General features: G+C 43.0%; 1 protein-coding gene across 1 annotated transcript in view; it reads right to left on the bottom strand.

Annotated features, from left to right (window-relative positions):
* The window catches only part of HHAT (hedgehog acyltransferase), a 378,452-nt gene that overhangs the window by 42,477 nt on the left and 317,516 nt on the right, over positions 1–18,459 (bottom strand). The window contains exon 11 of the mRNA XM_081223558.1: positions 8,020–8,164. Coding sequence (XP_081079684.1) covers positions 8,020–8,164 — 145 coding nt within the window. The remainder of the gene's footprint in view (positions 1–8,019; positions 8,165–18,459) is intronic.

Raw genomic sequence — 18,459 nt, 5'->3', positions numbered from 1 at the left:
TTTCTAACATGCAGTTCTGCTTTCCTCAGAGTCGGCTTCCCTCTCTACTTGGCTGCAACAAAAGAGAGATTCTCCTCCCTGACAGTTCCAACAAAAACTCTGGAATTGCACCACGTGGGGAGACAGACCATACTGACGGGCCAGTTCTGCTCACATGTTGACCCCTAGATCTCAGTATGACATAGACTGAGAGTGGGGTAACAGAGATTTGTTACCAAAGAATGCGGAGCAAGTGTTGAACAAGCAAAACTGCAGCTTCTCCCTACACTGCTCCCTAAATACCCTCAAGACAACAAATCTCACATGTGTACTTCTGTGAAATTAAGCATCATTTCTTTTCACAGATTCTTATTTTAATAAGACTAGCAGTGTGTCCAAATTGCTATTTTATAATCAAATTTCTTGAGAAAGAAGCTATTGCAGTGGTGCAGTGGTGCCACATCCAGTGGCGGATGTTCTGTGTAATAGCAAATGTTACTCAGTCGTGCCGTGGTGGGCTAAATAATGGCTCCTCCAAGGATGGTCGTGTCCTAATCCCTGGAACTCATGCAAGTTAGCTTACCTGGCTTTGCAGGGACTTTGCAGGTGTGATCAAGTTAAAGATCTTGAAATGGAAAGATTATCCTGGATTATCCAGGTGAGCTCAATAATCATACGGGTCCTTATAGGAGAGACACAGGAGGAGTTAGAAAGTGGGCAATGCGATGATGGGAGCAGAAAAACAGGACAGAGAGGAGGAGATTTTACAATAGCCAGGACATGGAAACAACCTCAATGTTCATCGACAGATGAATGGATAAAGAAGATGTGGTACATATATACAATGGATTATTCAGCCATAGAAAGTAACGAAATTGGGTCATTTGTAGAGATGTGGATGGACCTAGAGACTGTCACACAGAGTGAAGTAAGTCAGAAAGAGAAAAACAAATATCGTATATTAACGCATATATGTGGAACCTAGAAAAATGGTACAGATGAACCTATTTCCAGGGCAGGAATAGAGATGCAGACATAGAGAATGAACATGTGGACACCGGGGCGGGAAGGGGAGGGTGGGACGAATTGGGAGATTATATGTCAATACATATATACACTACCATGTGTAAAATAGATGGCTAGTGGGAACGTGCTGTACAGCGCAGGGAGCTCAGCTTGGTGCTTTGTGATGACCTAGATGGGTGGGATGGGGCAGGGGGAGGGAGGTCCCAGAGGGAGGGGATATATGTATACGTACGGCTGATTCACTTCGCTGTACAGCAGACACTAACACAACATGGTAAAGCAATTATACTCAAATAAAAAATAAAATTAAAAAAGAAAGATGCCACACTGCTGGCTTTGAAGAGGAAGAAGGTAAGCCATGAGCCAAGGGATGTAGCTGGCCTCCAGAAGCTGGAAAAGGCAAAGAAACAAATTCTCCCCTAGAGTTTCCAGAAGGAACTAGTCTTGCCAACAGCTTGAGTTTAGCCCAGCGAGACTGATTTCAGACTTCTGGCCTCCAGAACAGTAAGAGATAAAATTGTGCTCTTTGAAGTCATTAAGTTCATAATAATTTGTTACAGTGGCCACAGGAAACTAATGCAAGTGGCAGCATAAAGCAAGTGGTCACTGTCCGGTGCGCTGGTAAACAGAAACAAACTCAAGGATGGGGTCTACTGCACAAAAGAATCTGCTCCCAAAGCTGAGACACCTGAGAATGATGACTCTTGCTAGATTTGTCCTTCTGTTACAAAAATGTTACTGAATTCCAATTTAAATATTCTTAACTGTTAACACTTTAAAAAAATGTTCAGTAATGACCTGAGGAGACAGTTTGGTGAAAAGGGCCTCCAGCACGTGAGAAAACAATTTCAGACTGCCAGGGCACTCCCTTTTCACCGTCAGCTGGCATTCACTGGCATGGCTGGTGCTGAGCTATTTCTGCACCCACTGGTAATATAATAATAACAGTGATAAGCAGTCAAATAAATTAATAATATAAATTCCAGGATGTGTGTTCATTTCAGAAATCCCACGTGATTTCCTGGTTTGAGCCTTAGAGTACAGACTTGGGAATCCGGCTACAGATAGCCTCTTATATATTGAACACATATCAGGTTTAATTAGAGGATAAAGGGAACTTACTTAAATTTTTAAAATTATTTTGGTTTGATTTTAATTTGTAACATGCTTTTTTTTCCTATTGAGAAATAACTGACATATAATTATGGAGCTATAATTGACATGTAATATTGTATTCGTTTAAGGTGTACAATATAATGATTTGATTGTAATATGCTTTTGAATATCACACTGCATATATATGATTGAGGGCCAATGAGAAATAGAGACTTCGAATCAGTAAAAATCAAAATTGTTTTCTTTTTATTCGATGAACTGTGTCTAACCATACTATTCTTTACTTGATATTCTATTTAAAGACACTTTAAAATGTTCCCAAATTCCATAAAACTCTTTTCAAATGAATTCACAAAAACTCCTAGTTAACAGCAAAAAGTTTCACACAACCTCACAGAAAGCAGGACTTAAATGCACGATGATTCAAACTCCTTTCTAGATATTTTAGAAATTCTCTCAGCTTTAACATAACCCCCAGGCACACTTCTGGAGAAGAACTCCCACTCTCTATTTCTCACGTCCTATGCCTAGTGACTTGTGCTGAAATACTTTTAGGAAAACTGATGCCCATGACATCTGGGTGACCACGTGGCGCAGACTAAAGAAGAAACCAAGGCATCTGAAAGTCTTGAAATTCAGATTCCAAGAATGGTCTGTAATGGACCAATGTGCAACCATGGATAAATCACTTCACCTATATCTACGTATCAACTTCACTGCCAATATGATGGGTGGGAAGCTCCTGCTCCTCAAATTCTTCTAGAACTTGCAGAGGATCCAGTGGGGCAGAAGCAGAATCAATCAGAGCAATGAAAACTCCATTGCAAGGTAAGGGCTAGTGAAGAGGGTGTAATAAGTAATCACAAAGAAGGTGCCTGAGACACCGACATCTGCCTTCTGTCTTCCCTCATCAAAGATGAAATTTTAGTCCCAAGAATGTAACGAGATGTGAGGGGAATGAGTTTCTATTTAACCACAGCCTTTAGGAATTTCCAGTGCAACACCCCAATTCGGCTTTAAATAAAATGCCTGTCCAGAGCCATCTGAGTCAGGAGATGACTGAACCGCCTGGACAAGCTAGTAATCAGGGAGAAAATATACTGTCTCCTTTCTCAGCTAGAGATAGCAAGCAAATATGGGGAGGGTAAAGGTTCTGACCTGCATAAGAAAATTGCTAGCTCCTCTCTCACTGCAATCTGGTGGGAAAACAACCGAAATCTCCTCGCCTTGACACAGGGTCAGGAGCTAAGTGTTGAGATGGATACCATGTCTCTACCACCTCCAACAGATGCAGGATCTAGGGCTCTACCACTTAGGAAATGATTAGGTTCCTTTTTGACAAAATCCATGCCTTCTGTTGACTAGATGGACTTTTCAGAAGGAACACGACCCTGCATCCAAACAACACTATAAAGCTCTCAGCCCCCTCAAGGCCAGATATATTCCCAGTGCATACCCATCCCCACTGACTGCCTTTTCTCCCCACTGTCCCAGGACGACAGAGCACCGCAAGGATGCTTAAGACACAGATTTGGAGATTTGGAGTTATAATGCATTGATATTTTTGAGTTACAGAGCAGTCATCAACTTCTTGTTCAAGAAATTAACTTACACTTCAATGTGGAGATTTTAAGGCAGACATGAGAAAGCTCCTTCCAACAACAAATCCTTTTCAGAGACACAGAGTTATGTAAGAAGCAACCTGTGTCTGCTTCTGCAAAGCATGACACAGCAGGGTCCCTCTTAGAGCAGGCTTAGGGACCAAACCCCCAGCCACAGCCTTCTCAGATCCCTAGACCCAGCTAAGTTCCTTTAAATACATATATAATAGGCTTAATCAGTCACACTCCTGGAGCTGCTTGACGTAAATTTCAATAGTAAAAGTTGGGGGATTTTTTTTAAAGGTAAAGATCTAGATTCTTTATTCTCCACTGAATTAACTGAACATTACTTTTCCAATCTCTGCAGCAGAGATAACACTGTGTGGCATGTAGCAGACCCCCAGAAAGCCACTCAGCATTTCCATCCTGTGGCTGGCATTGTCCACTTTTCTGGACAGCTGGGCAGAGTGCAAAGCAGAAAGGGAAGGATCTGGTTTTACAGCCTCACATCACCAACCCTGTTGAGATCAGGATAGAGATATTCACATAAGGTAAATATTTAGATATTTACTAAAACAAGCTTTGTAGCTTAAAGCAAACAAATCCATGTCTAAAGCAGTGAACTGGAGTCAGGGAGACAAGGCAACTCCTCCAGGCTAATCGTGAGATACTTCCAGAGACACCAGTGATACCGGGAAAAGGCTCCCTAAGGATTAATGAGGCTGGCCTTTAGGGCGTGTGTGTATCCACATCCCATTCACTGTGGGGCACTGGTAATCTCCTCCATAATCCCTGTCCTCCTTGGACACCTTGGAAGTCTGTGGTATTACCAGCTCCTCTCTGTCACTGCAAGTCCCAGCCCATCAAGGCACAAAGGGACAAGGGTGGCTACCCTTGGGGGAAGATTTACCTTCCCATGAAAGCTGGAACTCTAGAGACTGAGCTTAACCACTCTCTGTTCCCCACAGTCAGACCTCCTGGCTCACTCCTTCGCATTTTCCTCCGTGTGTAGAGAGGGGTCTTAGAAAAACAGGTCCTGATCACGTGGCCGAAGGAAGAGGCCAGAGACAAGCAGGATGTCTAAGTCCTGGCTCATCCATCAGCAGCTATAGGTACAGCACAACAATCCCTTATCTGAAACCTTTGGAGCCAGACGATTTTCAGAATTCAGATGTTTTTTTTAATTTTAGAAAGCTAATATGACACCCCCAGCAGCGGCTGAGGAAGCAGCCTATAAACTCATTAATACTTTTTGGTACCAAAACATGAATATTCATACTAATCTTCTATCAGGTCAATCAAATTAGTTATGAAAAGAAATCCAGAGTTCTCAAGGATGGTGGATTTGGCACCATTTGGTTCACTTTCCTCCAAGAGATATATGTAAATTCAATCACTCAGGGATAAAAGACCCGCAGCAGGGAACAAACGAGGTAACCACCAAAACCCCAGGAAACCTTCCCTGACTGAGGGCACCCATGGGACAGACCAGCTGAGATGGGACCAGGCTGATGTGAAGAATCTCTGACATAGAAAATGCCTTCTAAGCTGAGCTTCCCTGGCCTCAGAACCCAGAGAGAAATGATTCCAGCGCCCCCCATATTCAGAGAATCATTCGCTCGGGACTCCAGCACCTGGCTCCAAGGAGGACACAGGTATATCCAGTCGTAGATCATAATAGGACCCACACAGCAGAAGCAGACCAGATATTTCAGAGCCCTGATCCCCGGACCCCGGGTGCCTGATGTTAGTTAGCTCCACCGGGTGCAGGGCAAATCACGCTTTGATCTTCATGTCTTTGAGAAGCAGAAAGAACATCTTACAGCTGCTGTCTTTCCTCTGCCCCTTTAAATGCCAGCATCGTCAGGTTTTACCTCCCAGCTGTCTCTTCTCACTCTGTGCATGATGCTCGGCGAACTGTATCCACTCCCACGGCCTCACCCACCGCCTCCATGCCCTGTCTCGCACTCATTCCGTCCCATCCTCCTCCCCAGTGCCAGGTCACATTTTTAACTGCCTCCTGGGCGCCTCCAGCCGGTTGCCTTCATGTGCCCTGTCCTGCCGGGCCACAGCCTATGGTACCTGTGTGCTTCCCCACATCTCCCTGAACTGCATTTAGGGTGGTCACATGACTGGTGCTGGCCAACGGAATGTGGGCAGAAACGCGGAGTGTTGCTTCTGGCGGGGGTGTTTAGTACCTGGTGACACTGTCCCCGTGTTCTCTTCTCCTCCATAATGCTGGGACAACAAGGTGAAGAATCAAAACAGAAACAGTCTAGGTCCTGGAGTCATTGCTTAGAAAAAAACACTGGACCTTCACTGAACTGTGAGAGGAATACACTTCTATGGGGAAAAATTGCTGAGAGTTTGGGATGGTCTGACGTAGCTGTTAGTGATCAATAACCCCATGCTCCTGCCTTCTTCACCTAGCAAGTTCCTCCTTCTTGCTCAAAGCTCCAATTCAGATGTCACCTCCTCTGTGAAGTTCAACTTCCATGGGAAGGCCAGCCCTCCATGCTGTGATGTCCAGCAATCCTGTATGCCTTTGGCACAGCATTTACCTGACTCTGTTTACATGTCTGCATGTCTGGCTCCCATATTTGCGCTTCTTTCTCCACCCTTGTCTTCTCAGAGCCTTACAAGTAGCAAACACCTGCTGTGTTTATTTACTGAAGCAAAGATTAAGAGTCTTCTTGCTCATGTGACCAGCAAAGCCCAAGTCAGCATTTTCCAGAGTCATCATGTTCTTTGCACTGTGCTAGGCATGGTGGGAGGAGGCAAGAAAGGTCGACATTGTGTTGCCCACTTCGAGGAGGATTCTTTTATCTTTAGGTCCTCTGCACCCCATTACCTTCCATCTTTTTTTTTTTTGGCTGTGTTGGGTCTTTGTTGCTGCGTGTGGGCTTTCTCTAGTTGCGGCGAACGGGGGATACTCTTCAGTGCGGTGTGCATGGCTTCTCTTATTGAAGAGCACGGGCTCTAGGCGTTCGGGCTTCAGTAGTTGTGGCACGTGGGCTCAGTAGTTGTGGCTCGCAGGCTCTAGAGCACAGGCTCAGTAGTTGTGGCGCATGGGCTTAGTTGCTCTGCGGCATGTGGGATCTTCCTGGACCGGGGCTCGAACCCGTGTCCCCTGCATTGGCAGGCGGATTCTTAACCACTGTGCCACCAGGACAGTCCACCTCCCATCTTTATTAAAGGGCAGCTTCCACTTAAAAAAGTACCTGGTCTTTTCAGGAACTATCAGCTAAAACATTTCTCAGAAAGCAAGATCAAAGGGTTATTGTGACAAGATGAAAGCAGAACAGGGCTCTCTCATGGTCCCTTTGAGCCTGGCTCACCTAAGCCTGCCACAGTTTAGATTCATGACCTGGCACCCTGGGATCATGCAGCTGTGTTGGGGTTATTTCTGTTGTGAAAAGAGCTGCAGCCAAAGCATCACTGGCTTGCCGGGGACCCAGATGTAGAGGTAACAGCCTAGCCATGACCATTACCACTTGGCAAAACTTCCGAAACCAAAAACACAAAACCAGGTCACTGGTCAGGGAAACGGAACAGGGGACCTTGGCTCTGAACACACAGTGAACTGGCTGAATAATGTGCTCTGTGAGTAGTTCCCCTTCTCCCAATACTCTTAGGACGTGATGTAACTCTCAGTTCTAGCCCAAAGGAAATGATGACCATAAATAAATGATGACCAATTATGAATGCAATGCAATTACTAATGCAATTTTACCTGCTGCAGGGGTGACTTCGCTGTGGACATGGAGACATACAAGACATTAAACACATGTACATTAAACATCAGTTTGGTTGCTGATGCTGGCAAGCCAGTGTTCAGGAAAAAAACATCCACAACAAAGAGGTGTGGCAAACCAGGCACCATGCCCATAGCAGCAGCACAATGGGGCTTCTAGGACATTCTCCTGGTAGGACATTCAGAGTAGTAAGTGGAACAAGGTTAAGACTCTACAGTATAGTGAAGGCTGATCTAAAGATAGCAGGGAAGATTAGGAAAAATTCAAAAATTGGAGAGGTAACTTAGTAGAAGGGAATGATAAGAGTTTGGGAGATTTGGGATGGTACATTTTGATGATGAGTATCACACACGGCAGATAAAATGTACATCAAAATAGGGAACAGTTAAAACCACAGCTAAACACAGGACTTTGCTCTGGGCTGGTTATTTTTATAGGTCACACACCATGCATAGAGCAAGGAATGCCTCCCCGCCGTCACATACGTGACACCAGCTGCGCAAATGCGGAAAACAAGAAGTTGTCTGAAAATAGCAACTTACCTTGTATGAAGATCCTATCCCAGTAGATTTTCCCGACTTGAATGCCCCCAAGAAACACCAGGTTGGACAGGATCAGCATGGAGGTGGAACAAGATGCAAGGGCAGCATGGAGTCGACGGCGAGCTTGTGGGGAGAGGACCTGGGCCTATGGGGAAAAGGTAGAAGGCATCTCATCACAAGGGTGGAAAAAGTCGGGCTGAGACATCACACAGCCTTTCTCTGTTACCAGCTCAGGATGCCTCCCTGCAGAGCCTGAGGTAGGTTGATATTTAAACAGCACTCAAAACTTCTGTTCCTGCAAGATGCTCATTCTGGTCTAAGGAATGAAGTGACACACTCCCAAGTTGCTATTTCCTATTGCCAAAATGGGCTTCCCTATGACATGTGTAACACAAGCACCGAACCTAGTAAGGATCTAGCTGAAATGTCTCCACATGCTTTCTGCACATAAATCTACAGGTACAAGAACTGTTTAGACTCCTCTCCATGATAACAAGCACAACTCTATGTAATGAGGTCAAGCTCAGGGCAATCTTCTGGGCCAGTTAACTTGACTCCGGGAAGCACCCCCATAAATCTGACCCACTATTAGAAGGAATCCCATTAAAAGGGTTCAGGAGAATCAGTACAAGCCAACCCCCTTCCTGGAATCAGAGCTCCAGGTACCTGTCCCACCGAGAGTGAACTTGTAGCAGCATCAGAGAATGTCAGCTTATCACAGCGCCTGAAATATGCAGGAACTGGAGAGATGTTTTCCAGTAATGATGATAAAAAATTCTGCTCGTCCATCCAAGGTCTTCACTGCACTTTTCCTCCCCTTCTAATATTTTCTCAGGGATTTCATAAATTAAACAAAGTGTTTATTTCTCAGCGTTGATCATTCTGGTGCCCTACCGAGTGAGATCACAATGCTATGGCTGGAGTATGTGCGCCCCATCAGTATGTGCACAGGGATTGTCCTTCGGGACTGCAGATTCAGAATGAGAACCAGATACGGCTCAACCCAAGGTTTCTGACAAATACCTCAGCCTAATCCAAAGACACAGAAAAGAGGGATTTCCCTGGTGGTCCAATGGTTAAGAATCCACCTTCCAATGCAGAGGACATGGGTTCGATTCCTGGTCGGAGAACTAAGGTCTCACATGCTGCGGGGAAACTAAGCCCGTGCGCTGCAATTAGAGAGCCCGCGGGCTGCAACGAAAAGATCCCGCGTGCCGCAAAAAGACCCGACGCAGCCAAATAAATAAATATTTTTAAAGATTTTTTTTAAAAAACAAAAAAACAAAGACATAGAAAAGAGAGAGAGCAGAGGTTCTAGAGATCATTCCTGAATATCTTCCTAAAGCCTGCACATCTCTGGGGTCACTTGCATCTTGATTTCAGCTGTGCTCCTGTTACAAACAGAATTCTGAATTAACAAGCAAAAAGGACTAAGCTAGAGGGTGAGTCTCAAATAGGAGATTTACTTATTCCTGGTGACCCTACTATGGATCATCTGTGGCTACTCTGTAAGCCTTGGTCAGTGTCCTCTGAAAGCCTAGAGAAATGAATTCCTGATCCCCTCCCCGTTTCTCCCCTGCCAGTCCCAGGTCTGGTCTGTAGGCTCAGATATACCTGCTACCCTATAGCTTCCCATCCATGGCTCTCTCCTCCAGCATCATTTTGGAGCATGGGTTTTACTGCCACCCTATGTGAGAGTGTGGCTTTCTCTGATAAGCTGTGTAGCAGGCAGTGACTAAGTTGTCTGCCTGCACGTGGTTGTTCTGGAAAGCTCTCAAGTGATGCTGACATGGCCCTGGTTAGAGGCCACCAGACAAGATGACCTCTAGTCTCTCCCCCTCCTCTGAGAGGCCACAAGCATGCACAGGGGATGCTGCCAAACAAGATCAGATAAGAGATAACTACACAGCATAAAAACTGGTAATGAAAGAGAAATAGGGATGAAGCAGGATTGTAATTCAGCACTCTTCACCTCTGAGAATAAGGAGACATTAATCTGCCAGTTTCTGCATTTTCGAGCAGAGGAAGATACTTTCGGAGTGTTACTGACTCAATTAGCAGTGACTCAGGAGGCGGGGTGAGAGGAAGCAGGGGGATAGGGGGAAAAATCCACAATAATAAATCAAGAAAATATGAACTGTTGTAATCGACATAAATGTGCCCAAATAATTCTCTCCAGGTACAGGGGTCACTGATAACACATTTGATTTCTAAGGAACGTGAGGAACTTCTGTTCAAACCCTATCAGTCTTCCCTAACCTTATATCCTGTTAGGGGAGTTCAAAGACCCCACTGATCTTTCCCTTTTTAATGCCAATTACAGAGAGCGCACATTGCTTGGTTAAAGCTCAAAGTGGTTCTCCTTTTGTGGGAAATGATTACAATTATTAAATAATCAACAGAGAGATGACGAGAGAGGAAAACACTGCTTGCGTTAGGTTGCTAAGCGGGGCTGTGGTGCCAGGTTACCTGGTACAGGGCGAGGGCCGGGATACAGGGGGAGGCAAAGCTGGGGGGCAAGAGGCAGAGCAAGGGAAGAGATGCAGCGGAGAGTGAGGGCTGGAGGCACGGGGATCCTCTCTCCAGCACCTGAGACCCTGGCTCCTACTGCTCTTCCTTTGATTCTCTGATTACCCCAGTATCTCTCTCAGCTACATGATTCAATAAATTCCTATTTCTGCTCAGGAAAAACAGAAGTCAGAGTAAGAGCAAATACAAAGGAGCCTCTTATCTCAGAGACAGGAGGGAAGATCTAAAATTTGAAATGACCGACTACAAGTTAATCTTTAGAAATAGTTAATTTATTTTTTAAAAATTAACAAGAATGTTAAAGGCACAGGCTGTTGGAATCAATAGGCTAGAAAAACTTAAGGAGAAATCAAGATGCTTATAGGCAATTCTTGATTATTTGCCCCCCACCCCGGGGTGAGTAGGTGGAAGACAAAATAGATGATGATAAAGAAAATCCCAAAGCCTAATTTTAAACTAATAGCCCCATCCTCTGAACTGACAAAATTAGCCTTGCCAACACGCAGCAAACTTGACAGAACATTGTCTCTCTTCTTTGTGAATCAGTGGGAAGGCAGAATGATGGGCCACAAGAAAGGAAAAAGAGGACCTGTCTGGATAATCCATAGGAGGGTAATAATTAATAGCAAAGGGGATGGAAGTCTTGGCTGCAACTCCTCTTTCCTCTTTGGGTTCCCTCGCCTCATTGTAGAAGGTGACAGATTTGACATCAGGGATTTCTTTCTATCTTGGGAACCATCTGGCCTTAGTCATTGGTTTACAGGAACTCTAGAGGTAAGCACCAAATTCAGGGTTCCCAGGAGAAAAAAAATGCCATCTGGGCAAGGCTGGAAGAGTATATTCCCTTGGCCCAGCCAGCTCCGTCAATAAATATGACTTTCTGAGCCCCTAGGGCCACAGGATCAAAATTCCCACTTTAAACACTTCGTATCTTTTGCACTGTCTCTTCTGAAGTCCTATTGCAATTACTGTCATCACTCCTGTGGTCCTTCACATCTAGGATGCAGGTTGTTCATGTGCAGGGTCAAGCCTCACATGTTAGTCACCCATCTTCCTGGCTCAGGTGCTTGAAAGGTTGAGGAATTGTAAACCAAATAGGGAGAAAAAAAAATCATTGTGCAATGAAGAGCCATCAGGTATGAAAAGAACTGCCAACTTGATCAGATAAGGCACTGATTAGTAAACAGATTTTCATTTTCATTAACATGACTACATGAGGATACAAAAGAGCCCTGGTCTGGTCATGGTCTCTTCCCAGAGGATAGATGAGTCTGTGGCCATCCAATATTCTGGCAGCAAAAAACCCCAGGGGATGTTTGGAAATTCGCTGGACATTTTTGGTTGTCCCAAGGACAACACAATTGGCAGGAGGTAACTGTGGCATTTGATGGGCCAGGGTTTATAAACATACTGCAATGTGTGGGATAGAACCATCCTGCCCAAAATGTCAACAGCGCCCTCTTGAGAAAGGGTCAAAGGTTTTCTTCTACTTTCATTATAGAGCTAACTTCTCTCTCGGCCCATGGGGCACAGAACCTCCCTTCCTCTCTCATTAGGAGCAATGGCAAAAACATGCCCCTTTCCCCCTGGGGCCCAGAAGAATGCACCCCAGGGCAGGGAAAGCATTCTTTTATAGTGTCCCAGTGCTAGGCCCTCTCGCTCCCCCCCCCACTACCACCTGGTATCACATTTGAGAGAGGGGGAGCCTCTTGTGTCCCCAGTTATGTTCAGGCAAGACGTAGCAACCTCCTCACCCTCACAGCCCTGAGACCTGGAGGAGAAAGGAAGAATGGGAGGCCGAGCACGTTGGAAAGCACCATTTTGTTCCCCTACAGGGGTGACCAGTGCTCCCACACAGACTCTTAACTCATGTGACAGGTTAGGGCAGTTTCTCTCCATGTTAGTGTCGATATAACCCACTCTTCAGGCCCAAGGGCAAATACCCTCTAATTCCTCTGGGTGAGCTCGCTGTCTCTGAAAGAAGAAACAAGAAGTGGAAATGCTATAACTAACAGTTTAGCGATGGCTCTAAACTTCCCTCTAAGACACTAACTCCAAAGGTGAGGCATGTAACCCAAACAAAGGAAACCTGGGGCTGAACTAAACGTCTGTCAGAAGAGTTTGCAGTTCCTGCTGCAAGGTGTCTTCAAGTGTGTTTATTCATATCTCCATGGCAACCCCTCTATCTTTTCCAGTCAACATCCTGTCCTTGGAAATCACAGGACTGGCCAGGCAAACAAGCCAGGGCCTGGGGGGGTGCGGTCCACGGAATCTGGGTCAGAAGTGATGCTCAGAGTGGCCATGGGGGTGAGAAGCAGATGGTGTGGTGGGGCTGCAGGTGGCTGTGCTCCGGGGGCCCCGCACTTGTCCACGGAGGGCCTGCACGTAGGGCTGAGACAGGAGGAGGGGATGGGCTGAGCATCTGGGGGAGCATATGGGCCGGAGGAACGGCTGCTGGAGACAGTGACAAAGGCTTGGCAAGTGGGACCTGATGCTGTTTATTTTTAAGTGGGGGAGAAGCTAAAAAAAGAAACTGGGTGGGTTTGAGCAGCTGGACACAGTTCTTCCATATAATCACTGAAGTTTTTCATTTTCTAATAAAAACACTAACCAGAGGGAAAGAGAGGATAAACAAGGACATGGCAACGGGAGAGACTAGTGCAGACCAGGGAGAGCAAACGAGGGGTGGACACTCCACAGGCCATAAAGATGAGACCAAAGACAACAAAAGAAACAATTATAGCTCTTGTGAAAGAGAAGGGTGGTCAAAGTGAAACGCTCAGGGTCAGGAGGACCCAAACCCCAAAGTCATTCCAGTGTCCCTGTCCCATCTCTGTACCAACCTGCCAGGACACTGCTCCCCTTGCTTCCCTTCTCAAGGCACCTGGGTCATTTCCACTTAGAAGTCTGTTTTACCAGTTACCCATCTCTCTCATGTTCCTACCAGCATGGTAAGTTCCTGAGGGACAGCGTGGCCTGTTCTTCAATCTGTATCACCCAAGGCCCACGCATACTCTGTGTGCGCTCAATAATTATCTTACACCTGTTCCTCCCATTGCCCTACGTAAGTTATGGAATCTCCTGACTTCCTTACTATTCCATCCCCATGCTATATCCAAGCCAAATGAATACATGAAGGCACTCAGAAAGCAACACTTCCTTCCCTCTTGTACACGTATGGAGCATCAAAAAATCTCTGGCCAATGAAGTTAAATTTTTCAATCTCTGTTTGCTACTGTGATCTAAGCAATGCATGCTCCTAAGAGACAGTCAGATACCTGCAGTGATGAAGGCAAAGCTGGTTTTGCTTAAACGGAACAGTTACCTGCTCCACAGTTTAGAAGTCCAGTTCAGTTAAAAACAGCAGAGGCTATAACTTAGGATCCAAATCCGTGCAGCATATGAAAAAATTTCAGAGAACTTTCAAATAACTAAGCAAACAGCTGTCTCCTGTTACATTTAGAAAGCTTAAGCCATATATTAAGTGCCTGGGGTCCTGCTAAAAGTTCTGGAATGGCCAACAGAACCGTGTCACCCTGTGTTTTTACTTTTCCACTACCATGGACCCACCTCCAGTCTGTACGTCTCTGCTCTGGATTTCGCAGAAGCCTCTTTCTTAACTGGCATGCTCTATTCTGGCCTTTACCCCTCTAGTTCATCAAGCACACTGACTAGGACTCTCCATTATGCAAAGTATGTTAGTGGTTTTTCGTTGCTTACAGACTAAAATCCAAACTGGGAAGGCACTTTACAATCAGAGCCCATTTCACTTTCCAACCTTAATTCCTACCACTCTTTATCAATGGTATAGCTCTATTCACTGCCCTCCAAACATAACATGCACTTTTACATCTCTGTGCCTTTGTACAAGCTGTTTTCTCTACTTAGAATGTGCCCTCCTTATTCCTTCTTCAAGCTCTAGCCCAATGTCAGCTCAGGAGAGCAATGGCCTTCAACCAGCCCAAATTGGGTTCAGGTTCTGGCTTTCCACCTTTTAACTGTGCTGCCCAGAGCAAGCTCAGGCTCCCCATCTACCTAGTTCACAGTTGGTATTTGATAACTGTAGGCCACCCTAAACCTGGGAGTGTTGATCACCTATTTTCTGGTTCTATAAGCTATGGATGGGATAGAGAGCATCAATCTATAGGTCTTAGAGAGCTACAGTTTTTAATGTAAAACATTTCACTATGTGAGGAGCTTTACCTATACTGAAAAGTAGGTTAAATTATTCCCATTTTACAAAGGAAGAACTAGAGGAGCAGACATTAAGTAACTGGCCCCAGGTTATATACACTGGTAAGTACAGAGCAGGATTTACACAGGTTTCTCTAACTCAATGTCTTCCTACCCCCCACTACATTATACAACTTCACGTCTGTGTAACAGTGATTATCCCCCTCCTCTAGACTGGAATCTTCAAGAAGTTTATCTCTTCAGTGCCAGATACAAAGTAGATTTTCAAGAAATGTTTGTTCCACAGATACTTCATGCATGTGTTCCTTTAGCAATGGTTGATAGATACCCACCAAGTGTCAATTTCAGGACCTCAATATTTTCAAGAACAATATGGCTTAGAATGACATTGGACTTTTAAAAAGCAATTGGAATTCACAATTACAGAAGGAGGTTTAGTATATCTCTCCAGAAAATGACACCTAACAGACCAAAAGTAAGAAAGAATACAGAGCTGCTGAATAGAAATTAATAGGCCTAGCATCCAAATTGAAAAGGATGAAAAATTACCTCTGTTCACAAATGACATGATCTTATATGTAGAAAGCACTAAAGATTCTATTTAAAAAGTTATAACTAAGAAATTCAGCAAAGGTTACAGTATATGAAATTAACATGCAAAAATCAGTTGTATGTCTATACATTAACAATGAACAATCTGAAAAGGAAATTAATAATTCCATTGATGATAGCATCAAAAAGAATAAAATACTTAGGAATACACTTAACAAAGGAGGCAAAATATTGTACACTGAAAACTACAAAACACTGTAGGTATGACATCCATATTCATGGGCTGGAATACTGAATATTGTTAAGATGCCATTACCACCCAAAGCTGTCTCTAGCTTCAATGAAATCCCTATCAAAATCCCAAAGATTTTTGTTTGCTGAAACAGAAAAATTCATACTAAAGTTAACATGAAATCTCAAGGGACCCCTGAGTGGTCAAAACAATCTTGAAAAAGAACAGGAGAGTCAATCAAGATGGTGACATAAGGGGGTCCTGAACTCCACGCCTCCCATGGAGGCACTGAATGGACAGCTATATATAGAGCAATTCCCTGTGAATAAATAGATAAAATATAATAAAGTATCAAACAGAAATCATAGAGCTGAAGAATACAATAACTGAACTGAAAAATTCAATAGAAGGGTTCAATAGTTCAACAACAAACTAGATAAAGCAGAAGAAGAGATCAGCAAACTCAAAGACAGGGCAGTGGACTTCATCCAATCAGAGGAACCAAAAAAAAAAAAAAAAAAAGAATGAATATGAGTGAAGATAGCTTAAGGGACTTATAGATGCCATCAAGCAGACCAATGTATTATGGGGGTCCCAGAAGGAAAACAGAGAAAGGGGCAAAGCACTTATTCACAGAAATAATGGCTAAAAACTTCCCTAACCTGGGGAAGTAAACAAACATCTATATCTAGGAAGCCCAAACAGTACCAAATAAGATAAATCTAAAGAGACCCACACAAAGACACATTATAATTAAACTGTGAAAAGTTAAAGACAGAGAGGACCTTAAGAGCGGCAAGAGAAAGCAACTTGTTATATACAAGCAAACTCCCATAAGACTATCAGCATATTTTTCAACAAAAAATTTGTAGGCCAGAAGGAGCAGCATAATATATTCAGATTGCTGAAAGAAAAACACTGCCAACCAAGAATACTCTACCTGGCAAAGCTGTCCTTCTGAACTGAAGGAGAGATAAAGAGTTTTCCCGAACAAAAACAAAAACAAAAACAAAAGCTGAAGGAATTCATCACCACTAGACCAGCCTTACAAGAAATGTTAAAGGGATTTTTTTCAAGTTGAAACAAAAGGATGCTAATTAGTAACAGGAAAACATGTGAAAGTATAAAGCCTAATGGTAACGGTGAACATATAGTTAAATTCAGAGTACTCTAATGTTGTAATTGTGGTGGGTAGATCACTTATAACTAGTATAAAGGTTAAAAGCAAAAAGTTTTAAAGATAACTACAAGTACAATAATTTGTTAATGTCCAACCTTAATGTCCATTGATGGATAAATGTGTAAGCAAACTATGGTATATATGTAGAATGGAAATATGGCTCAGCCTTAGAAAGAAAGGAAATTCTGACAGACACTGCAACATGGATGAATCATGAGGACGTTAGGCTCAGTTATAATCATGACACAGAAGGGCAAATACTGCACAATTCCACTTATATACAGTACCCAGAATAGTCAAACTCATAGAAAAAGAAAGTAAAATAGTGGTTTCCAGGGATTAGGGGGAAGAGGTAATAGGAGTCATTGTTTAGTAGGCACAGAGTTTCCATCTGGGATGATAAAAACGTTCTGGAGACTGATGGTGGTGACAGTTGCACAACAATGTGAATGTATTTAATGACTCTGAATTTTACATGTAAAAGTGGTTAAACTGGTAAATTTTCTGTTATGTATGTTTTATCACAAGAATTATTAGGCCTTATCTAATAGACAGATCTGCCGAATAGTGAATACATGCAATTTTCATACACATGTGGGCCATAATCAAACTGAATGTGTACTAAGCCAGGAAAGGAATATAAGTACATTTTAAAATTTTATCATGAAGTTTATGGTCACCAGCAACAAATATTAGCAAAAATTAACACACCAGTAAATTACTTTAAATTTCATTCATTTTAGCTAAAAGTTTTTATTGCAGGAATAATAAAATGGATAAACTTTGGCAAGTGTGATCAATTAAGAAAATAAGGTAAAATAAACAACAAGAGGAATACATAGGACATTTAAAAATCTTTGGAGAGTATATAGCAATATATTTGGAAACCTAGATAAAAGATAATTTATCTAGAAAATTTAAACTACCTAAAACTCTCATAGAAAAAGTAGGAAGACTAAAAAAAAAAAAAGCATAAACATAGAAGAATTGAAACAGTGGTCAAAGCTCTATGCTCAAAGAAGAACTGCCCAGATATTCTTAATGAGCAAGTTCTACCAGATGGTCAAGAAACAGATAATTTCCATCTCATAAGAACTGTTTCAGAGGGTAGAAAACCATGGGAAGCTTCCACTCATTTGAGGATGCCAGCATAACTCTGATACCAAAGTCATAAAAAGCCAAAACAAGAAAAGAAAACCAGAAGTCAATCTTTGTTCCAGAAATTACCTTAAAAATTCTAAATTAAATAGCTGCAAATCAAATACAGGAATGGTTCAAAGAATACTCTCGATCAAGTAAGATTTATCCCAGGAATGGAAGGGTGATTCAACATTAGAAACATTAGAAATCCATATAACTCATGGGATTAAATAATTAAAGCAGAATAATCATATGATCACTCAATAGATGACAATAAAGTAAGCTTTTTTAAGTTGATAAAGAGGATATGTCAAAAACCCAGAGAAAATATTCCCACTAGCTTCAAGAAAAAGACATTTTTTTCCTCTATCATTCAAAACTGTACCAAAGGACCAAGTATAGTGAAACAATTAAATGCAGCAAGAGTTAAAATTGTTGGCAAAAACAAAACTGTCATTATTTGTAGATGATATGACCATCAATCTAGAAAATTCAAAAGAAACAACCGACAAATCACTAGAGCTAAAAAAAGATTTAAAGTAGATGCAAAATGATCAACTCAAAACAAAAATCAATACCTTTCCTACACAATAGCAATAATTCAAAAAGAGAT

This window comes from Mesoplodon bidens, assembly GCF_964165515.1.
Source record: "Mesoplodon bidens genome assembly, chromosome: 2".
In the NCBI taxonomy this organism is placed as follows: domain Eukaryota; kingdom Metazoa; phylum Chordata; class Mammalia; order Artiodactyla; family Ziphiidae; genus Mesoplodon; species Mesoplodon bidens.
Note: the sequence above shows the minus strand (reverse complement) of the source record. Positions and strands in the feature narration are given on the sequence as shown.